The sequence below is a fragment of the Mustela nivalis genome, assembly GCF_964662115.1.
Source record: "Mustela nivalis genome assembly, chromosome: 7".
NCBI classification, from domain to species: Eukaryota; Metazoa; Chordata; class Mammalia; order Carnivora; family Mustelidae; genus Mustela; species Mustela nivalis.
The window spans coordinates 78,445,806-78,469,754 of record NC_139026.1 but is presented as its reverse complement, the minus strand read 5'-3'; the positions used below and the strand labels follow the sequence as shown (position 1 = coordinate 78,469,754).

Below are 23,949 nucleotides of genomic sequence, written 5' to 3'. Positions count from 1 at the left end.
AGAAACAAGTCGATAGCACAGAGAGTGAAAATAGGTTAAATAGATACTAAAAAGACAACAGAAAAGATCAATGGAAATAAAAGTTGAGTTTTTGAAAAGATAAAATTAGCAAACCATTAGCTACATTTATGCAAAAAAAAAAAAAAGATAAATGAAATAAAAAATGCGGGGGGGGGGGGCGCCTGGGTGGCTCAGTATAAAGCCTCTGCCTTCGGTTCAGGTCAAGCCTCTGCCTTCGGTTCAGGTCATGATCCCAGGGTCCTGGGATCGAGCCCCACATTGGGCTCTCTGCTCAGCAGGGAGCCTGTTTCCTCCTCCTCTCTCTGCCTGCCTCTCTGCCTACTTGTGATCTCTGTCAAATAAATAAATAAAATCTTTTCTAAAAAAATTAAAAATGGAAGAAAAAACATTACAACTGACATAATACAAATAAAAAGCATCATAAGAAACTACCATGAACAGTTATAAACCACAAATTGGACAACTGAAAAGAAATGGATAATTTCTTGAAACACACAATCTACCAAAACTGAATAATGAAAAAACAGAAAATCATAACAGATGAATACTACTAAGGAGACTGAATCAGTATTCAAAAATCAACCAATAGAGCATAAAGACTAGATGGCTATACTGGTGAATTCTACAAAACATTTAAAAAATAACTAGTATCACTCCCAAGCTTTTCCAAAAAACAGAAAAAGGAGAAAACACTTCTCAACTCATTTTACTAGACCAGCACTTCCCTGATACAAAAACCAGACAAAGACATACAAGGAAGGAAAATTACAGGCCAATATACCTGTTGAACATGAATGCAAAAATCTTCAACATAGTATCAGCAAACCAAATTTAATATAATGGCAAAAATATCCTTCACTATGATTAAGCTGGATTCATTCCAGGGATGCAATGATGGCTCACCACATGCAAATCAATGTGATAAACTACATTAACAAAAGGAAACTTAAAAATCATACAATCATTTCAATAGCCACAGAAAAGCGCATTTGCCAAAATTCAACATCCTTTCATCATAAAAACTCTAACAAAGTGAGTACAGAAAGAACATACCTCAACATAATAAAGGCCATAGATGACAAGCCTATAGCTAATCTCACATTCAACGGTGAAACACTGAAACCTTTTCCTTCATGATCAGAAACAAGGGTCCTCACTCACATCACTTTCATTCAACATAGCAAGGAAGTCCTAGCCAATCAGGAACAAAAAAGAAATAAAGAATATCCAAAACAAAAAAGCAAGTAAAATTGTATTTATTTTCAGATAACATGATATACATACAGAAAACTTCCCACCTCCCCCCCAAAAAACCTGTTAAAATAAACAAATTCAGTAATTACAGTACATAATAGCAATATACAAAAATCAGTTGTTTCTATATACTAACAACAATCTATTAAAAAGAGAAATTAAGAGAATCCTACTTACAATAGCAGCAAAAAAAGACTTCGAATAAATTTAACTAGGGAGATGAAACACCTGTATACTGAAAACTATATGATATTGACAAAAGAAACTGAAGGATACACAAATAATGGTGAGAAGTTTCATGCTTATGGAATGGAAGAATCAATACTGTTAAAATGTCCATACTATTCAAAACATCTACAGATTCAATGTAATCCCCATCAAAATTCCAATAGAATTTCTCACAGAAATAGAACAAACAATTCTAAAATTTGTATGGGACCACAAAAGGCCTCAAATAGCCAAGGTGATCTTGAGAAAAAAAGAACAAAGCTGAAGTCATTACATTTGATTCAAACTGTACAGATCTTCCTTGACTTACAACAGGATTACATTCTAATAAAGACATCCGAGGCTGAAAATATTGTAGTTGAAAATGCATTTAATACACCTAACCTACCAAATTTTATAGCTTAGCCTAGTTGACCTGAAGCATACTCAGAATACTTCACATTAGCGTACAGCTGGGAAAATAATCCAACACAAAGCCTATTTTACAATAAAGGGCTGCATATCTCAGGTAACTTATCATGTGCTCTATTAAACGTGCACAACAGAATGGCTGTATGGGTACAGAATGGTTGTCCGTGTATCACTGTTTACCGCCTTAATTGCTTGGCTAACTGGGAGCTACAACATGCTACCATTATCTAGCATCCTGAGAGGGTATCATACTATGTATCACTAGCCCAGAAAAAGATCAAAATTCAAAATTCAAAGTATGGTTTCTACTGAATGCATACCACTTTTGCATCATTGTAAAGTCAAAAAATCTTAAGCCAAACCATCATCAGTCAGAGACTATCTATATTACAAACCTATGGTTTGTATCAAATGGTATGGTATTGGTATAAATGCAGACATACAGACTGAGATTCTGGGACAAAATACCCTAGCATGCATATATAGTCACTTAATTTATGACAAAAGAACCAAGAAAACATAACGGTGAAAGGCCAATAAATTGTCCTAAAATAAATGGTAAGGAAAACTGGGTGGTCACATGCAAATGAAGGAAATGAAAGTGGACCCCTATCTTACATCATACACAAAAATTCAGTCAAAATGAAGTTAAAGACTTGAACATCAGACCTGAAAACATAAAAGTGCTAGAAGAAAACACAGGGGTTAAGCTCATTGACATTGGTCTTGGCAATAAATTGGTTTTAATTCAAAACCAATTTTGGTTTTTAATCCAAAAATGGATTAAACCAAAAGCAAAGATAACAAAAGGAAAAATAAATAGAACTCTATTAAACAGAAAAGCTTCTGCACAGCAAAAGAAATCATCAATAAAATGAAAAGGCAACCTAAGGAAGGGGAGTAAACATTTACAAACGTTTTATCTGATTAAGTGTAAATAGACACAATCTATAAGGAACTCATTCTACTCAATTACACAAAAAAAGAAAACATTAACTCAATTTAAAAAGAGGCATGTGTCATGGACAGCGTAGCAGGACCCTTAGCTCCCTTCATCCCACAGATACAACTAGATAACACCCACATCAATGTAAATAACCCAGAAAATGATGCAAGACTAGCAGAACAGGCTCTCAACAGTTAAATGTAGAAAAGAGGGCCACATCGAAGAGTAGGAAGGGCAGAGATGATGGGAGTCCAGAGCTAAATGGACCTGTGGGACTGTGGCCTAGAAAAAGGAACACAGCCCATAAGAAGAGGAGAGAGGAAATGAACCCAAACCAGGCACCCCAGGCATGAGGGACCCACACTGAGACAAAGAATCCCTAAATATTTGGGTTTGAAAACAAGAGGGGCATAGTTTCATGAGTTCTTACCATCAGGGGGTGCTTAACATATACAACTTTCAAAATGAATTGGCTCAGCTCTGGGAAAGCCAGGAGGGCAAGAGGAAACTGAGTCCCCACCCTTAAAGACACAGTACAACAGCCCAGTGATGATACAGCATAGAAACAGCAGTTTGAAAAAAATACCTGAGGTATATGGGAGGGAGATTTGTTCACTAACCTCAGAGTGTATGCTGCAGGAATGGGACTCATTGGGAGATTTTTCTGGAAACAAACGATCTGGCAGGTGCCATTTCCCTCCCCATCATTGCAGCCTAGACCCTCAGACATTCACAGGAACCAAGAGTGCCAACACTAGCTACCTACCTTGCCAACAGCATATATGCCCCTGAATTCTCCTGCCCAATTAGCCCCTCCAATACACCCTTGGCCAGACCCCTCCAAAGTGGTGCCACAAGCCTGGCAGTGTGCAAGCAGCCCCAAGAAGGGCCAGTACCACTCCAAAGTGATTCCTCTCTCAGGGAGAGGCAAAGATAACCACACACACCAGTCAGATTACAGCCCCAGCAATGGGCTGGAAACAGCCATCTGGTCTGACAGGCTCTGCCTACCAACAAAAGTTTTTCCAGGGACAACACAGGAAAGCACCCTGCAGTTCAGTGCTACTGCATCTCTGGAAAATGCCTAGTCTGACTCAAATCAAAGCTAAGGCAACTCCAGACAGGCCCACTAAAAACACACAGACCTAACTTACCTACAATAGGCAAAGAGAGCCATTTCACATGACTGGACTGAATGAAACATTGGCGCAACCACAACAGCAGGGGATACACACACACACAGGAGACATCCCTGAAGTACCAGGTTCTGCTAAACAGGGAATGCTGCACTGCAGAGCATTACAAAAACCTTTTTTTCATAATGCTACTACCTTCGAGAGCAGGAGATGTATCTTATTTCCTAACACACAGAAACAGATATAAGGAGTTAGACAAAATGAGAAGACAGAGGAATATGTCCCAAATTAAAGAACAGGACAAAAATCACAGCCAGAAAGCTAAATTAAGCACATAATATCCTTGAAAGAGAATTTAAAGTAATGGTCATAAAGATACTCACTAGATTTGAGAAAGGAGTGGAGGACCTCAGTGAGACTCTTAACAAAAAGAAAACATAAAAAAGTGCCTGGGTGGCTCAATCATTTAAGCATTGGCCTTTGGCTCAGGTCATGATCCCAGGGTCCTGGGATTGAGTCCTGCATTGGACTCCCTGTTCAGCAGGGAGCCTGCTTCTCCCTCTGCCTGCTGCCCCACTTCTTGTACACATGCACTCTCTCTCCCTGTCAAATAAATAAAGTCTTTCAGGGTGCCTGGGTGGCTCAGTTGGTTGAGCAACTGCCTTCAGCTCAGTTCATGATCCTGGTAGAGTCCCAGGACTGAGTCCCACAGTAGGTTCCCTGCTCAGCAGGGGGGCTGCTCTTCCCTCTGACCTTACCCCTCTCATGCTCAATCTCTCTCATTCTCATTCTCTCAAATAAATAAATAAAAAGATAAATAAGCTTAAAAAAAAAGAAGAAGAAAACAAAACATAAAAACCAATCAGGTATGAAAAAAATCAGTAACTAAAAATTAAAAATACACTAAATGGAATAAACAATAAACTAGAGGGAAGAGAAGGACACTGCTTTTAATGGAAAGCAATCAAGCTGAATAGGAGAGAAGAAAAAAAAATAATGAAAACAGACTGTGAGAACTCAGAAACACCATCAAGTGTAAGAACATTTGCATAACAGGGATACCAGAAAGAGAAGACAAAGAAAAGAGTGCAGAGAATTTATTTAAGAAATGATAACTGAAAACTTCCCAAATTTGGGAAAGGAAACAGAAATTCAGAGGCACAGAGAGACCCCAATTAAATCAACCCAAGGAGGTCCACACCAAGACATAGAGCAATTAAAATTGTAAAAACTAGTGATATAAAGGCAATTTTAAAAGCAGCAAGAGAAAAGAAAACAAGTGCATACAAGGGAAATCCCATAAGGTTATCAGCTATTTTCAAGCAGAAACTTCACAAGCTTGAAGGCAATAATAGGACATATTCAACATACTGAAATAAAAAACCTACAGGCAAGATTATTCTTTTTTTTTAATTTTTTTTTAAGATTTTATTTATTTATTTGACAGACAGAGATCACAAGTAGGCAGAGAGGCAGGCAGAGAGAGAGAGAGAGGGAAGAAGGCTCCCTGCTGAGCAGAGAACCCGATGCGGGGCTCGGTCCCAGGACCCTGAGATCATGACCTGAGCCGAAGGCAGCGGCTTAACCCACTGAGCCACCCAGGTGCCCCAGGCAAGAATATCTATCCAGCAAGGCTATCATCCAGACTAGAGGGAGAAATAAACATTGCTTCCCAGAAAAACAGAAGTTAAAGGAATTTATGACCATTATACCAGCTCTAAAAGAAATGCTAAAGGGGATTCTTTGAATGGAAAGGAAAGACCATAAGCAGTAGTAAGAAAAGTACAAACACAAAAATTAAACATTTATAAAGACCAGTCAAGGGATTCCAAAATAGAAGGATGTAAAGTATGACACCGAATACCTAAAATGTGAGGGGGAGAGGAGTAAAGAATGGGTTCAAATTTAAGTGACAATCAACTTAATATAGATAGCTATACATATACATTGCTATACAGATTGGAAGATGTTATATAAAAAACTATGGTGGAACACCTGGGTAGCAGAGCTGGTTGGGCATCCAACTCTTGGTTTCAGCTCAGGTCATGGTCTAAGGGTCATAGAATCAACCCCCACATTGGGCTGACTATGTACATGGTACAGAGTTTGATTGGGATTCTTTCCCTCTTCCTCTAACTTCCCCTCTGCATCTCCCCCCCAACCATTAGCACATGCACACTAACTCTAAAATAAAATCTTTTTTTTTTTAAATATTTTCTTTTATTTGACAGAGATCATAAGTAGACAGAGAGGCAGGCAGAGAGAGGAGGAAGCAGGCTCCCTGCTGAGCAGAGTGCCTGAGGCAAGCCTTGATCACAGGACCCTGGGACCATGACCCGAACCAAGGGCAGAGGCTTTAACCCAATGAGCCACCCAGGTGCCCCTCTAAAATAAATAAAATCTTAAAAAAAAAAAAAAAAAAAAAAAAAAAAAACTAAGGATAACCACAAATCAAAAACTAGTAATACATATGCAAAAACTAAAGAAAAAGTAACCCAAGGATATCACTAAAAAAGTCAGCAAACCATGAGAAAAAGAGAGCAAGAGAAAGAACAAGGAACTAGAAAACAACCATAAAACAAGTAACAAAATGGCAGTAAGTACATACCGGTCAATAATTACTTTGAGTGTAACTACACTAAATGCTCCAATCAAAAGATATAGGGTGACAAAATAGGTTAAAAAAGCAGGACCCATCTATATGCTACCTACAACATGCTCATTTCAGTCCTAAAGACACATGTAAATTAAAAGTGAAGGAATGGAGAAGGATTTATCATCCAAATGGAATTGAAAAGAAAGCTGGGGTAGCAACACTTACATCGGGGGGAAAAAAAGAGACTTGAAAACAAAGACTGTAACAAGACACAAAGAGGAATACTATAGAATCATAAAGGGAACAATCCATTAAAAAAAAAAAACCTGTAAATATTTATGGGAGCACCGAAATACACACAGCAGTTAATAACAAACACAAAGAAAGCAACTGATCATAATACAATAATGGTAGGGGACTTTAACAACCCACTTACATCAATGCATACATCATCCAAAGAGAAAATCAACAGGGAAAGAGTGGCTTTAAATGACACACTGGACCAGATGGATCTAAGATATATTCAGAACATTCCATGCCAAAACAGCAAAATGCACCTTCTTTTCAAGTGCACATAGAATACTCTCTAGAAGAGATCACATGTTAGGCCACAGAATAAGTCTCAACAAATTCAAAAAAATCTCAGTCATTCCATGTATCTCTTCTGACCACAACACTAAGAAACTAGAAATCAACCAGAAGAATAAAAAAAGAAATCAAAGAAAGCCAAAAAATAACAAATGAAAATGAAAACACAACAGCCCAATATCTTTGAGATACAGCAAAAGTTTTCTATGAGAAAAATTTATAGCAATATAGACTTACCTCAAGAAGCAAGAAAAATCTAAAATAGACAACCTAACTTTACACCTAAAAGAGCTAGAAAAAGAAAAAACAAAACCCAAAAACAGTAGAAGGAAATAATAAAGATTAGAGCATAAAGAAAAAAAAAAGATTACAGCAGAAATAAAAGAAATAGGAACTAAAACAAAATCAGTATAACAGTTCAATGAAACCAGGAGTTGCTTCTTTGAAAAGATAAAAAATTGATTAACCTTCAGTCAGTCTCATCAAAAAATTAGGGGAAAAGAATGTTAAAAAGAGAAAAGCGTCAAAATCAGAAATGAAAGAGAAGTAAAAACCAGCACCATAGAAATACAAAGAATTAGGGGTGCCTGGGTGGTGCATTCAGTTAAGCATCTGACTCTTGGTTTTGGCTTAGGTTGTGATCTCAGGGTCATGAGATCAAGTCCCATGTCAGGTTCCACGCTCACCATCGAGTCTGCTTGAGATTCTCTCTTCCCCTGCACCTCCCACTTGTGTGTGCATTCTCTATCTCAAATAAATAAATAAGCCTTTAAAGGAAAAAAAGGAAACTGGCTTACCTAGGTGGTACAGCTGTCACATCTACAACCCTTGGTTTCAGCTCAAGTCATGATCTTGTAGTCAGGGGATCAAGCCCCACGTGGGGTCCTCACTCAGCAAAGAGGCTGCTTCAGATTCTTTCTCCCTCTCCCTCCTCCTCCCCCTTTGTTCTCCCAGCTCATTCTAACTCTCTCTCTCTCTCTACATATGGAAAATTCTTTGAAAAAAATATAAAGGATTTTAAGAGAATATTTTGAAAAATTATATGCCAACAAATTGGATTACCTAAGGAAATGAATAAATTCCTAGAACATATAACTTCCCAAACCTGAATCAGGAACAAATAGAAAATTGAACAAATTTTACCAGCAATGAAACTGAATCAGTAGGGAGCCTGTGTGGCTCAGTCATTAAGCATCTGCTACCCTCAGCTCATGTTATGATTCCAGGGTCCTCGGATCAAGCTCCATATTGGGCTCCTTGCTCAGTGGAGAGCCTGCTTCCTCTTCCTCTGCCTGCAGCTCTGCTTACTTGTGCTATCTTTCTTCAAATAAATAATATTTTAAAAAAGAAAAAAGAAATCGAATCAGTAATCAAAAAACTCCCAACAAACAAAAGTCCAGGACCAGATGGCTTCACAGGTCAATTCTACCAAATATTTTAAGAAGAGTTATTTCCTATCATTCTCAAACTTTTCCAAAAAAGTAGAAAAGGAAAGCTTCAAAGACAGTACCAAAAAGAGAGAACTAAGGCAGTATCTTTGATGAACACAGCTGCAAAAATCCTTATCAAAATGTCAGTAGACAATACAACAATACATTAAGAAAAAAAAAAAGTTTATCACAATCAGGTGAGATTTATTCCTGGAATGCAAGGGTGGTTCAGTATTTGTAAATCAATCAACATCACAAATCACATCAACAAGTGAAAGGCTAAAACCATATGATTATTTCAATTAAGGAAAGGGAATAAAAGGCATCCAAACTAGTATGGATTTTTATATTTGCAGGTTTTCTATATGTAGAAAACCTAAAGACTCCACCAAAAAACTGCTAGAACAGACAAATGAATTCAGCATGATCACAGGATACAATGTCAGCATACAGTTGTGTGCTGCATTTCTAGACACAAATAACAAATCAGCAGAAAGAGAAATTAAGAAAAGAACTCCATTTATAATTGTACCAAAAATAATAAGATACCTAGGAATAAACCTAGCCAAAAAAGGTGAAAGACCTATACTCTGATAACTAAAACATTGATAAAAAAAAATTGAAGATGACACAAAGGAAAAACATTCCATCTCCTGGATTAGAACAACAAACACTACCTACTACCCAAAGCAATATATAGATCTCATGAAATCCCTATCTAAATACCAATAGCATTTTTCACAGAACAGAACAAATAATCCTAAAATTTGTATGGAACTACAAAACACCCTGAACAGCCAAAACAATCCTGAAAAAGAAAACAAAAATGGAGATATCACAATCCCAGATTTCAAGGTAGACCACAAAGCTGTAGTAATCAAAACAGTATGGTACTGGCACAAAAAGAGAAACACAGATAAACAACACAGAACACAGACCACAACAGCAAGTCCAGAAACACAGGCCACAACAGCAAGTTCAGAAAACAAACCCACACTGATATGGCAAATTAATCTAGGAAAAAGGAACAAGAACATGCAATAGGAAAAAGTCAATCTCTTCAACAAATTGTGTTGGTTAAACTAGATAGCATGATGCAAAAGAATTCAACTGGACCACTTTCTTACACATTCACAAAAATAAACTCAGAATGGAGTACAGATCTACATGTGAGACCTGAAACCATAAAAACTCCAGAAGAAAGCTCAGGCAGTAATTTCTCTGACATCAGCCATAACATTTTTCTAGATAAGTCTACTGGGCAACGGAAACAAAAGCAAAAATAAACTACTGGAATTATATCAAAATTAAAAATTTCTGCACAACAAAGGAAACAATTAACAAAACTAAAAGATAACCTACTAAATGGGAGATATCTGCAAATTGTATATCTGATAAAGGATTTGTATCCAAAATATATAAAGACCCCCCCCAAAAAATTAACCTAATTTAAAAACAGGCAGAAGACATTTCTCTAAAGAAAACATACAGATGGGCAACAGACACATGAAAAGATGCTCAACATCACTGATCATCAGGGAAATGCAAATAAAAATTACAGTATCACCTCACACCTGTCAGAATGGCTAAAATCCAAAACACAAGAAATGACAAGAGTGGACATGGATATGGAGAAAAAGGAACCCTCTTGCACTATGGGTGGGAATGCAAACTGGTACAGCCACTGTGGAAAACAGTATGGAGTTTCCTCAAAAAGTTAAAATTAGAACTACTTTATGATCCAGCAATCACACTACTGGGTATTTACCCCCCAAATACAAAAACACTAATTCAAAGAGATACATGCATGTTTATATCAGCATATTAACAATAGCCAAATTATGGAAGCAGCCAAAGAGTCCGTCAACAGATGAATGGATAAAAAAGAGATGGTATGAACCATCTCATTGGTCAGAATGGTTAGAACTAACAACTTAGGAAACAACAGATGTTGGTGAGGTTATAGAGAAAGGAGAACCCTCTTACACTGTTGATGGGAATGCAAACTGGTGCAGCCACTCTGGAAAACAGTATAGAGGCTCCTCAAAAAGTTAAAAATAGGGATACCTTAAAACCCAGCAATTGCACTACTAGGTATTTATCCAAAGGATAAAACATGATTCAAAGGGGGCACATGTACCCCAATGTTTATAGCACCAATGTCCACAACAAACTATGGAAAGCACCCTGATGTCCATCAACAGACTGATGGATAAAGAAGATGTGATACACATACACACACACACACACACACACACACACACACACACACAGAGAGGAATATTACTTGGCCATCAAAAAGAATGAAATCTTGCCATCTTCAATGACACAGATGGAACTAAAGGGTATTATGTCAAGTGAAATCAGTCAGTCAGACAAAGACAAATACCATAGGATTTCACTCAAGTGGAATTCAAAAAACAAAACAGATGAACATAACAGAAGAGAAGGAAAAAATAAAAGATGAAAATAAGAGAGGAAAGCAACCCTGACACTGAACTCTAAGAAACAAACTGAGGGTTGCTGGGAGAGAGGCTGGTGGGGGGGAAGGGATATTTGGATAATGTGCATTAAAGTGGGCACTTTATGTAATGAGCACTGGGTGTTATATGCAAATGATGAATCACTAACATCTATCCCTGAAACTAATAATACAGTATATGTTGACTAAATTGAAATGAAATAAAATAAATTTTAAAAAGAGATGGACTGTATATACAATGGAATATGATATCAAAAAATAATGAAATATTGCTATCTGCAATGACATGGATTCTTCTAGAGAGTATAATGCTAAGTAAAATAATCAGTCATAGAAAGATAAATACCATATGATTCCACTTATGTGTGGAATTTAAGAAACAAAGAAACAAAATCAAAAACAGACTCTTAACTATAAAGAACTGATGGTTGCTAGGGAAAGTAAAACAGGTGAAAGGGATTAAGTGCACACTACCATGATGAGCACTGAGTAATGTATAGAACTGCTGAATCACTGTATTGTACACCTACATTAATATAACATTACTTTATACTGGAATTAAAACTTTAAAATCATAAGGGTGCCTGGCTGTCTTAGTCAGTAAAGGATGCGACTCCTGATCTTGAGGTCATGAGTTCAAGAGGCCTGTGTCAGACATGGAGCCTACTCAAAATAAAAAATAAATAAATTTTTTAAAACATAGGCAAAAAACATAAATAGACACTTTTCCAAAGAAGACACACAAATGGCTAACAAATGCATGAAAGGTATTCAACATCACTAATCATCAGGGAAATGCAAATCAAAACCACAATGATATATCACCTTAAACCTCGAAGAATCTTATCAAACAGAAAAGTAATCATAAATGGTGGGGAAGAAGCAGAGAAAAGGGAACTCTTCTGCACTGTTGGTGGGAATGTAAATTGGTACAGCCACTATGGAAAGCATATGGATTTCCCTCAAAAATTTAGACATAGAACTACTATATAATCCAGCAATACCGCTTCTGAGTACATATCCAAAGCGAATTCAATGTTTCAAAGAGAGTTCTACTCCCATGTTCACAGCACCATTATTTACAATACCCAAGATATGAAAGCAACCTAAGTATCTGTCAGTAGAGGAACAGATCAAGAAAATATGATGTATTGTGTGTAAATGTGTGTGTACACACACACACAATGGACTATTCGCTTTTAGAAAGAAAAAACATCAAAACCACCTTTGTGGTAACATTAGAGGGCATAATGATAAATTAAGTCAGACAAAAAAATATCTCACAGTATCACTTATATGGGAATCTTTTTAAAAGTCAACTTCATAGAAAAAGAGAATAGAAAAGTGACAGATGGAGGTCTGGGGAAACAGGGAAAGATTTTTTTTAAAGGTTACAGTTTTTTTCAGATGAATGAGGTGAAGGATCTAATGTATAACAGGGTAGCTATAATTGATAATATTATAATATATAATTACTGAGAGTAGATTTTAAATGGCCTCACCCAAAGAAATTATATGTGTGGTGATGGATGTGGTAACTTGATGATGAGAATCCCTTCACAATGTATACATATATCAAATCATCAGGTTGTATACTCTAAATATCTTATAATTGGTCACTTTCACCTCAATAAAGCTAGAAAAAAATAAGATAGCAAAGGGAAAACATAGCCCCTAAATAAAGGGGGAACTAGAATTTTACATCTGACAAAGAAAAATGTGCACTTAATTAAGACAGTTTGCCATTGGGCGCCTGGGTGACTCAGTGGGTTAAGCCGCTGCCTTCGGCTCAGGTCATGATGTCAGGGTCCTGGGATCGAGTCCCGCATCGGGCTCTCTGCTCAGCAGGGAGCCTGCTTCCTCCTTGATCTCTGCCTGCCTCTCTGCCTACTTGTAATCTCTGTCAAATAAATAAATTAAAAAAAAAAAAGACAGTTTGTCATTATGTAATATGAATCCCTAGAAGTCATTTGTTACTTTGACAACTGAAATATTAAGTATGTAGCTAACTACCATAATTATATTTTAGAATTTCTGAGATTTTATTCAAATGTTCCCCAATACATTTCACTACACTGGAATCCCAATAAACACAGCTCTGGTTATCACTTAGGGACATGACTTCCATAGTCTGTCTCCAACTCAGATTTCAACCTGATTTTCATTCTTCTACTACATGTATTCTAACACCCAACCAAATTAAGGTATATGTTTCTATTCTCCTTATATGGACACCTCTCTCACCACACTTCTGAATTCAAAACTTTCAATATCTTCAAGGCCCTAATCATAGGGAAGTGTCTTCATGAAATTTATACACACTTTATAAAAAATAATTTCAAGATTTTGTTTAAATTTTTCCTTTAAATTTAAATCATTAGATAATTAAAATCTTTTAAAAATAAATAAATAAATTACTAGATAATTAGAGGTGTGGAAGTAGGAATAAGGCTAATCTTTTTTTTTTTTTTAGTAAAGATTTTATTTATTTACTTGACAGAGATCACAAGTAGGCAGAGAGAGAGAGGAGGAAGCAGGATCCCCACAGATCAGAGAGCCTAACACAGGGCTCGATCCCAGGACCCTGAGATCATGACCTGAGCTGAAGACAGAGGCTTTAACCCACTGAGCCACCCAGGTGCCCCAAGGCTAATCTTTTTAAAAGCAATTACTACATTATCCAGGGAAATGGATTTTTAGAAAAATATATTGCAACCATCTCTTTCAATAGAGGAATGAACAATATTAGTTGCCATTATAGCCACATACTAAAAGACAATCAGTAATAGTCATAACCTGTTCACAGAACACTCTGCAAGTTATCAATTCTGGGATGCAGGAATATAGGTATTTGTTACACTATTCATTGTAAGAAAGAATACAGTAAAATAGAGAGATGTAAAAAGTTTAAGGGAGGGAACGGAGTTAAGAGATGGGAGAAGAAAGGAGGAAAAAGGATAAGAAGTGAGAAGAGAGAGACACAGAAACACCCAAAGAAATAGAAAGTATGTTGACTACAGTAATGCATCATAGCCCTTTGCTATGTTTTCTTGCAAGGAAAGATTTAAAGGAAAAGGCTAAAGAAATACTTTTTAAAAAAAGACACAAAGGCAACAGGTTTATAAAAACAAAAAACACTAACATACATTTTACATGGAGCATGCAGGAGATATTAAAACTACTATATAAATTAAATACTATGGGGACATGCCTTAATGGTCTTGAATTGTTTTTTGTTTCTTTTGTTATGCTTTTTAGTTTGCTGCTTAGTTTATTTTTTAGTGGCATGGTGCCCTGCAAAACAAACCGTTTCCAGATTGTTAAGATCTTACAACAGTATCTTAAGTGTGATTAAAAGTGGGAAATGCAAATAAAATAAATAGAGCAATAACTAACAAATAAAAACAATATTTTATGGCTTGTATTACATTGAAATTAATTTAATCTAAAACATCATAATCTAACATTGTTAGCTAGCAAACTTATTAAGATTCAGGACAGTAACTAGCCTAGAAAAAGTACTTATATTGGCTTTCCACAAAACTAAAACAGGTCTACCTGATGTGTCAGGAATAGTAATGATATATGTAGAACATTATAGATTTTACATAACTTTTTCTCTTATTAAACAAGAAAGAAGGGGACGCCTGGGTGGCTCAGTTGGTTAAGCAGCTGCCTTCGGCTCAGGTCATGATCCCAGCGTCCTGGGATCGAGTCCCGCATCGGGCTCCCTGCTCCGCAAGGAGCCTGCTTCTCCCTCTGACTCTGCCTTCCACTCTGTCTGCCTGTACTCGCTCTCGCTCACTCTCTCTCTGACAAATAAATAAAATCTTTAAAAAAAATAATAAACAAGAAAGAAGTTTTTAGAGATGTATGAATTATAAATGGTAAGGTATTGAGAAAAGAACTGTCAAATCAATAAGGCAAAAACCTAATACTCAAAATATGGAGCCTACGTACAATAACTTCTTACAGGCTAAATTTTTATAGTATTTCCACTAAGAAAACACTATTTCACAGTTACAGGCTTTAATGATAAACATGAGCAGCCATCTCCTGAGTCACATAGTGGAAGAGATTTTAAAAAGTGAATGATACTGGGGTGCCTGGGTGGCTCAGCTGGTTAAGCAGCTACCTTCAGCTCAGGTCATGATCCCAGAGCTCTGGGTTCAAGCCCCATATCGGGCTCCCTGCTCAGTAGGGAGTCTGCTTCTCCCTCTCCTGCTCCCCCTGCTTGTGCTCTCTTTTTCTCACTCTCTCTGTCAAATAAATAAATAAAATCACTAAAAACTAAAAAGAAAGAAAGTAAATGATACCCCAACATGAATGTATGCTTCAGGCTATCACAATTAAATCTTAAAAACTTTATTTTCAATAATTTTAATTCACTAAAGCTTCAAATTTTGAAGTTTTCCCACTCTATTAATGGAATAAAGACTTATTTATTTTGACAAATATTTTTTTTTCACAGAATGTCACCAAAATTTGGAGGACTTCCTTTCAAAAATGTTCAGAACAACATAGGACACATGGATTGCTTTTCAAAGTAATTCTTCAAAGACTCATATGTTAACGAAATTCAAATAATGAAAGGCAGCAAAGAGAGAAAGCTTATAATGACATGCCAAAGTAGTTTTCAACATTAGTATTGTCTCAGAAACACTGTAATTCAGTTACATTAACTGCACATATATAAAATTGTTCAAAATTTTGACAACTGCAGTTTCTGTTTGGTAAAATATCAAGCTTCTTTGGATGCAACTATGAAATACATGTAAACCACAATCAATTCAAGTTTATCTTGGTCACACAGGTTATATAATTTAATAAGAACACTTTTTAACACATGATGCTATAATCCACCAAATGTGTATTCATATTATTACAGATATAATTTTATCTTCAATGTTCTACAGTTACATGTGTCAAATTATTGTTGGCCACTATATTTTCCTCAAAATAACTACTAAACCTGAAAGTAAATCCTGATGCTTTTTCAGATTTTCTTCAGCTTCTCATGTGGTCAATGATATAACCATGAGAGATGCTAAATGTTAGTAAAAATTCTGCACATAACTTATAGGTTCATCATCAACTTAAAAACAAAATATCACTACTTAATTTATTTTTAAGCATTAGTTTTCTTTTAAGTTCTCCACTACCAAATGAATTACAAAATCATTACCAAACAATATTAAAAAAAAAAAAAAGCTGACAAAAGCCATTACAGCAACAACATTCCTACTACTCTTTGTATGTGCTCTGACAGGACAGGAGCTTAGCTTCTATTCCTTTCAATTTCACTTACATATAACCTAAAATTTCCCGTTTCATATTGACTCCACCCCCCAGGTATGGCAGCTATACAAATCTCTCAGACTTTAGCATGCTACAACACTAATTGGTACAACTGGCCAGCAGGGATAGCAGCATTTAATACTTCTGCTAATTGTCCCTAGCTGCTCATGTCCCAAAACACTCTATCAACTAGTGCCCTCTATTCTGTCCTTTAAAGGACTGGTTAATTATTTTCCATCTGGAAAGTGTTTTTCCCGAGTTATCACTGGATGTCTTTAGATTTAACCACATGTTAAAGAGAGAACTCTCTTCACTGCACACTCAGCTGATGGTAGCAGAGGTTAAAAAATAAAATAAAATAAAAAACTGGCCACTCATTGACTCTATCTGGGCTCATTTTAACAGAAACAGTGATGGTAGTTTCTTTAGTTAAAAAACAAAAACTAACTTTGCTAACCTGGGCTTGCCTCTAGGACCACAAGCATAAGTCATGACTGCATCAGGCAAACAGAACAATGTTCACAGTGCTTTAACAGATAAAGAAAAGATGCCCAGAGACTAACTTAATTATAAAGAGAATTTATTGTAAAACTGATTAAGGTTAAGTTTCAGGGCTCTTAACATAAAAATGCCCCTTCCACACCCTGTATCTAATTTTATAGTCGTGATTTTGCATTCTTTTTCCATATAGAAAGAAGGTTCTACCCTTGTATGAAGAGGTTTAATAATTAATCCAAAATCACATAACCCATGAAACCTACAAAATGAGTTAGGACTTGTGTTGATTTGATTTGGAGAATATACAATGATACCGGAAAATGGAAAAATAGTATTTTTCCCCCAGCAGAATCCTAACTGGTAGTATTATCTTAAAGTTTATTCCCCACCATTTCCAAACTACAGAACACTAACCACAAACAATCATAAAATATCAATTTGATTGTGTTCCTTCCAAACTTGTATGACTCAATAACAGATTAAATTTCAACTTCTCAGTCTGGCTTTCAACCTCACTATTAAAAAGACACGTATACATATTTTTAAATATTTAAATATATAATCTTATCTCCAACTACTTATGTAATGTTTATTTGCATCTTTATTTTCCCCATCTCAACTATCCTTTATTCTTGTTTCTGAATGCCAAAGCTTCAACTAAAACTATCTTATATTCTGCTATCGTTCTGAGTATCTATTCCTTAAAGCATGTATTTTGGCCCCTTATCTTAAACATTTTCAAACTTAATGACATGTCAAATCCACACCCCCAATAAAATATAAATCTCTCATAAAGGGGCTAAATTTCATTATTTTTCATGCCCACCTGGCACAGTGCTTGGTACACAGCACTCAACAATTATTTTGCACAAACGTTCTAGGCCTACATTTACAAATGCACACTTCTCCCTTAACTAAATTTAAACAAAATTTTATCTGTGTCCACCTTATGACACCGGTTGCTGTATTCAATCTAAGTTGCAAAATAAATTTCCCCTAATTAAAAATAAATGTTTTCTTATACTTCATATGTAGTGCAATATAGTCCACCTATAGTCAAACTCATAAAATGCATATTATAGCCCAAAGACTGTATACATCTTTAGATTCTCCTTCCTCTCCTATCTTCCTAACACCTTCATGTCTGTGGTGGCTATGAATTTGGTGAAAAAAGTTACTGATCAATAAATAGGAAAATGAAAGAGGATCATTTCAGTGAGTATACCTGTCCTGTCTCAAATGTATACCTCAATCTAACAAGGAAAATACAGGGTCTAAGCGACTTAAAAAAACTATAAAACAGGGTGCCTGGGTGGCTCAGTGGGTTGGGCCGCTGCCTTCAGCTCAGGTCATGATCTCAGGGTCCTGGGATCGAGTCCCACATCGGGCTCTCTGCTCAGCAGGGAGCCTGCTTCCCTCTATCTCTCTTTCTCTGCCTGCCTCTCTGCCTACTTGTGATCTCTGTCTGCGGTAAATAAATAAAATCTTTAAAAAAAAAAAAAACTATAAAACAAGAACTAGAGTTCTACAGCAATGATTCCCAGACAAGTAAAAGAAAAAAAAATTTTAATTGGCAAGACTGACAAATGACTGATATTGTAACTGTCAAAAAAGGACTTAAATGAGGAGGAGCATTTTTAAATAATATATATATATATATATATGTATAAAATCTTTGAAAAAAAGAAAGAACAGACCATTATATTGAAAAACCTGACATTACCAATGATTAGCAAGTTTCAGAGACAGTTGATTGGGAATTGGTATTATAGCCATGTAAATTACTCTCAGTTTAGACCAAATCTCTAACCAAAATGAGACTCTTTTAAGTGAAATGGTATCTTGTAAAAATGTCCACGAACTTTAACACTAAAGCCAAACCAAATAATTTTGAAAAGGAAAAAATAAGGGAAGCTTACATCTTCCCTAGCCACCAAACCTTTCCTTTTAATTTCACACACAAAACAAGACACTTCATGTATGACTGGTAGAGTCCCCAAACTGAAGAGTAGCAAAAAAATCAAATGCCAAGTTTGTTTTATGCCAAGAAAAACTGTACAGAACTTAGCCATAATAAAGATTTTCCTACTGGGGCGTGTGGGAGGCTCAGTGCGTTAAGCGTCTGACTTTTGGTTTTAGCTCACATCATTATCTTGAGGTGGCAAGATCAAGACCCTGCACAAAGGCTCCCAGCTCAGCAGGTAGTCTGCTTCAGATTTTCTCCCTCCTTCCTACCCACCCACACCCCACCCTCACTCCCTCTCTCTTTAAAATAAATAAAATCTTTTTTAAAAATTAAAAAATAAAAATTCTTCTGTAAATTAATTCTGCAATTAAACTTACATCAAGTTCCTACAATAAATAAGAATACTCTGCTTCCATCTTGTGTATACAATCAGACTGCTATGATCAAAACAAACTGCTATAACCTGCTTTTTTAATTCTCTTATCAAAAATGTGTAAAGCCCCTTACTAGCTTCCTGTGTTAATGCAGACCCACCTGCTGTCTGACAAATAACCCATCCAATTTGTTTAATACCACCCCCATCCATCCCTTCTAAGCCTTGCTAAAAACTAGGTCTCTAATTTGACCAATTATTTACCTCACCTCCTTTTCAAATTTTAAGAACCTGTGCTTCATTGTTTCTCTGTGGTGCTTGTTCTGTGCAATACTGCTATCCTTCAAGGCTTCATGGAATTTGATTCTCTGTTCTTTAAGTATCGACAGCCCTTTATGTGTGCCACTTTTAGAAAACTTGTTTCTATACAGCACAGCAGAGTGGTTAAGCACATTGCTCTCAAATCCTAACTCTGCTACTGATTAGCTGGGTGACCTTGAGCAAGTCACTTAACCTTAACACTGCATCAGTAAAATAGGAATAACATTTGTATATACCTCATGAGATTCTTGTTAAGAGTAAATGAGCTAATATGTGAAAAGCACTTAGAACAGTGCTTCTTTTAATAGTAAGTGCTATTTAACTATTCAGTAATAATGCTATACTATTCTCACCATTTTACCACAGATTATTTTTGTGGATCAAAATTACATCTTTTTCAGGTGCCTGGGAGGCTCGGTGGGTTAAGCCGCTGCCTTCGGCTCAGGTCATGATCTAAGGGTCTTGGGATTGAGTCCCGCATGGGGCTCTCTCTGCTCAACAGGGAGGCTGCTTCCCTCTCTGCCTGCATCTATCTACTTGTGATATCTCTCTGTAAAATAAATAAATAAAATCTTTAAAAAAAAATTACATCTTTTTCTTTTCTGCATTTTCCTCCCCCACCCCATACAGAGATTAACAATGCCCTAAACAGGAAGGCATGTGACAACCTGTTTAATGTTGAATGCTCTGAGCGAGAAGTTCTGATAGAGCTCTGTAAATGTTCTCCAATTATCTCATCTGTCTGTATTTAAGTTCTTAACATTTCTCAAAATTTTCAACCAAAAAACAGGATACGGGAGGGTAATAAACAAGTTCCAGAATGGACTGGGATACAGATTAAAATGTTTATTCTCTAACAGCTCTCATCAGCTGCTAGTAGTCATTACTAAGCACTGTCTTGGATTCTGAGGCCCTTTAGGCCCTCATGATCACAATACCATGATCAACTAATCTTTCACACCCTCGTCTACTGTCATAGTAGAAAATGGAAATACTGTTTCGTTACCAGTCTGGGGTTTGACCTAAGGAGTCCGTTCCCCCAAGAAAATATATTTATATTTGCAGATTTTAACTTAAAATATCACAGGATTTACGTACTTTAATCCATAATGTATCCATGTTTGTTTAAATTTACAAATTTTTTTTTCCTCTAATCCCTGAGTAAAACTGTTGCTCCAGGGAGAGGTATCATATTACTTCTGTGGTTTCTTAAGCCCCAGTGGTACCTAATACTTCCAGGCACAGTTCTACTTCATTTTTGAAAAACACACTGCTAGACTATTCTGCCGTATATTGCTTTTGCATCCTCCCAATAGGATGCAAAATATTACTCTCTGAAGAGCCAGAAGCTTTACATATAAAATAATGGCACCTACGTTTTAACAGTATTAAGCATTTGCAAAATTATTTCGTATATCACTTAATATTCATTTTAAAGACTGTCAGATTCAAAAAACATCAAATCATAATCACATATCACCTAACTCATGTGAAGCCTGTAAGTGAATTTTACATTTTCTACAAAGTAGAAGTGTGACGCTAGAACACCAGCCAGAAATAATTCAGAGACATTTCTAAAATACAATGCTAACATATTCTTCAACAGGATAATATGCTTCTGCTAAAATTAGTGGGCATAGTTACAATACTTCATGAATACAAAAGCTGTCTCCTTACAAAATCCTTTAGAAAGCAAATGTGTTATAGTCTAACCATATCACCACTGCTCTGGGTCTACCTGTGACAAAAATCATATTTAACAGATTAGTATTTCAATTCTAAAATTTCCTTTTGTCAAGGACTTTCATCAAATGAAATTACAGGCCCACATTATTTCTATCCAAGTGGACCGTAGGCCAGTAGTAATGAAAATGTTGTAGAGAACTACATTGTCAACCAGTCATGCTTTATGATTAATGCTAAATACAAAATAAATTGCCAATTCTCTTGTAAGTTATTGCAGTTAAAAACTGTTCACTTCGGGGGCACCTGGATGGCTCAGCTGGTTAACCCACAGATTCTTGGTTTCAGCTTTGGTCATTATCTCGGGGTCTTGGGACAGACTCCCTGCCTGAAGATTCTCTCTGCCCCTCCCTTCGCTTGTGAGGTCACATGCACGCATGCGCATGCCCGCCTTCTCTCAAAAAAAATAAATCTTCAAAAAAAAAAAAAATGTTCACTTTACCTTCCTTTAAAAAGCAAACTAAATTTATAACTGATACTGCCACTGCCCTCTCCCCCGACAATGGACTTAGGGACAGCAAGGCATGATCTCTTCCATAGTACTTTACACATTCATACAGAAGCTATACAGTATCTGAGAAAAAAACTTCTCCTGAGAGATGGGCAGAAGCGGGAAGAAGGCAGAACAGGGCTCAGGTGCCGAGAGGCCTCATTAGAGAAGGAAGACATGGGACACGGGGGAGGGAAGGCAAAGAACTTCATCCACTGTGCGCCCCACACACGAAGCCCTTGGAAAGACTGTGGGGAGAAGCTGATTTTCTTTTGGTTTAGAACAGAGAGGTAGTGACTAAGGTCTCCCAGTTGGGCTACCAATGAAAAGACCCACGCCTACCAAGGTTCCTCCAGCTCAGGCTACGCCCGCCCCTCCAGGGCTTAGGGAAAAGGCGCCATTTTGGGAATGAATGTACGTGGACTCACGGCCTACGGTCTCAAGCTCCAGAAGCACAACTCACCGAGATCCCCCGACCCAATTCATCGCTCAGAAACTTCTGAGGCCCCAAAGGTGGGAGCTCAGGCGTCTTGGGTCTGTGCCGCGCCACAGCTCCTTTAGCCTCAGCCTCCGGCGGCGTACCGCCCAGCCTCCCGACAGCCTCTGCGCCCAGGCTGGCTTTTTGTGAGCCTCCCAAAAGCCTCTGCGGTTTCTGCGGAGACAGTGGCCTGATAGGGCCGCAAGGGACGCTGTGGGAAAGCAGCCAGTCCGCATAAGGGAAGAGGAATCAGCAGTTTTAACCGCTCAGGCAAGGGAAGCCTAAGTAAATGAAGTTTCGGACTGTGGCCACAGGGTTAGTGTTTCAAGCCACCTCCACCATAATTATGTTTAGCCTTGTATTGGTCTCAGCCTTCTTTTTCAGATCAAAGATCTGACTTGGGGGAGAAAAAGAAGGCAAAGACAAAGTTATACGATCCCTAATCCTAAAGATGAAGCTTGCATTCTCACTTATCACTCCCCATCCAAATCCTTTAAGTATCTTTCACATACTGTTTTCCTTTTTTTTTAAGATTTTTATTTATTTATTTATTTGACAGACAGAGATCACAAGTAGGCAGAGAGGCAGGCAGAGAGGAGGAAGCAGGGTTCTCTGCTGAGCAGAGAGCCCCATGCGGGGCTTGATCCCCAGGACCCAAAGATCATGACCTGAGCCAAAGGCAGAGGCTTTAACCCACTGAGCCACCCAGGCGCCCCTCACATATTGCTTTAATATTAAGTAAACAGTTATTAGGAATGCTGCCCTGTACTGATTTACTATTATGTACATTTTGTGGGTTTCTGAGTGATCAAAGTTTTATTTAAGCTGCAAAGTCCCAAAGACTCAAATTCTTATCAGAAATACTCAAAACAAAAACTGGATTTTGCTGTTTATTTCTGTGTTATGTTTGTATATCCTCATAAAACATATATCCTACAAACTATTCTATAATATTTTGGTTGGAAACTAGAAATCTCTTGTCCCAAATAAATCCACAAAGTACCCTCCCCTCATTGTCATGACTGTTTTCCAGAATTTAACCTATTCAAATATAATATATTTTCTGTTAAGTCACTGGGAAAAAGTACATAAAATAGAATTATGTCCCAGGGTAGATATCTTATTTAATCATATAAATGCTGATTTTTATAATAAAAATTCACCAGAGTATACCTATTATTGGTTTGAATTAGACCAGATGAATACACCATTTCAGAACAAATTAGTCTTCCACATGAACTGGTCATTTTTCGGTATCTAAATTATACAGCCAAGTCAGAAGTAACAACCTAGAGTTATTAGCCTTACTATTTTCAATATATATATTTTTTAAGATTATTTATTTATTTATTTATTTATTTGACCGACAGAGATCACAAGTAGGCAGAGAGGCAGGCAGAGAGAGAGAGGAAGAGGAAGCAGGCTCCCGGCTGAACAAGAGCCCGATGTGGGGCCTGGACCCAGGACCCCTGTGATCATGACCTAAGCTGAAGGCAGGTACTTAACCCACTGAGCCACCCAGGCGCCCCAAATTTCAACATTTTTAAACAGGTACAAACTGACTAAATTAACTAAAAGGGAGAAATAATTTGCTAAAGGATTAACTGACTCTTTTGATATATCGTATGTGAAAGGACATGAAGAGATGGATCAATTTACTGAGAAATCAAGAACATTAACAGAAAGGCAG

At 36.9% G+C, this 23,949-nt stretch overlaps 2 protein-coding genes across 5 annotated transcripts in view; one reads left to right on the top strand and one right to left on the bottom strand.

Annotated features, from left to right (window-relative positions):
* Positions 1–22,398, bottom strand: part of REDIC1 (regulator of DNA class I crossover intermediates 1) — a 144,284-nt gene extending 121,886 nt beyond the window's left edge. For 2 of the 4 annotated variants that reach the window (XR_014314197.1, XR_014314198.1), the window contains exon 1: positions 22,245–22,397. Coding sequence is in view for 2 of the 4 variants with exons in the window: in XM_082740723.1 (XP_082596849.1) it covers positions 22,245–22,267 (23 nt within the window). In the remaining 2 variants the exon portion in view is untranslated. Of the gene's footprint in view, positions 1–22,244 lie in introns of all 4 variants that reach the window. The other 2 variants (XM_082740723.1, XM_082740722.1) reach the window with 2 other exon arrangements.
* Positions 22,399–22,484: 86 nt separating this feature from the next.
* The window catches only part of ABCD2 (ATP binding cassette subfamily D member 2), a 65,378-nt gene continuing 63,913 nt past the window's right edge, over positions 22,485–23,949 (top strand). The window contains exon 1 of the mRNA XM_082742460.1: positions 22,485–22,574. The gene's annotated coding sequence lies outside the window, so the exon portion shown is untranslated. The remainder of the gene's footprint in view (positions 22,575–23,949) is intronic.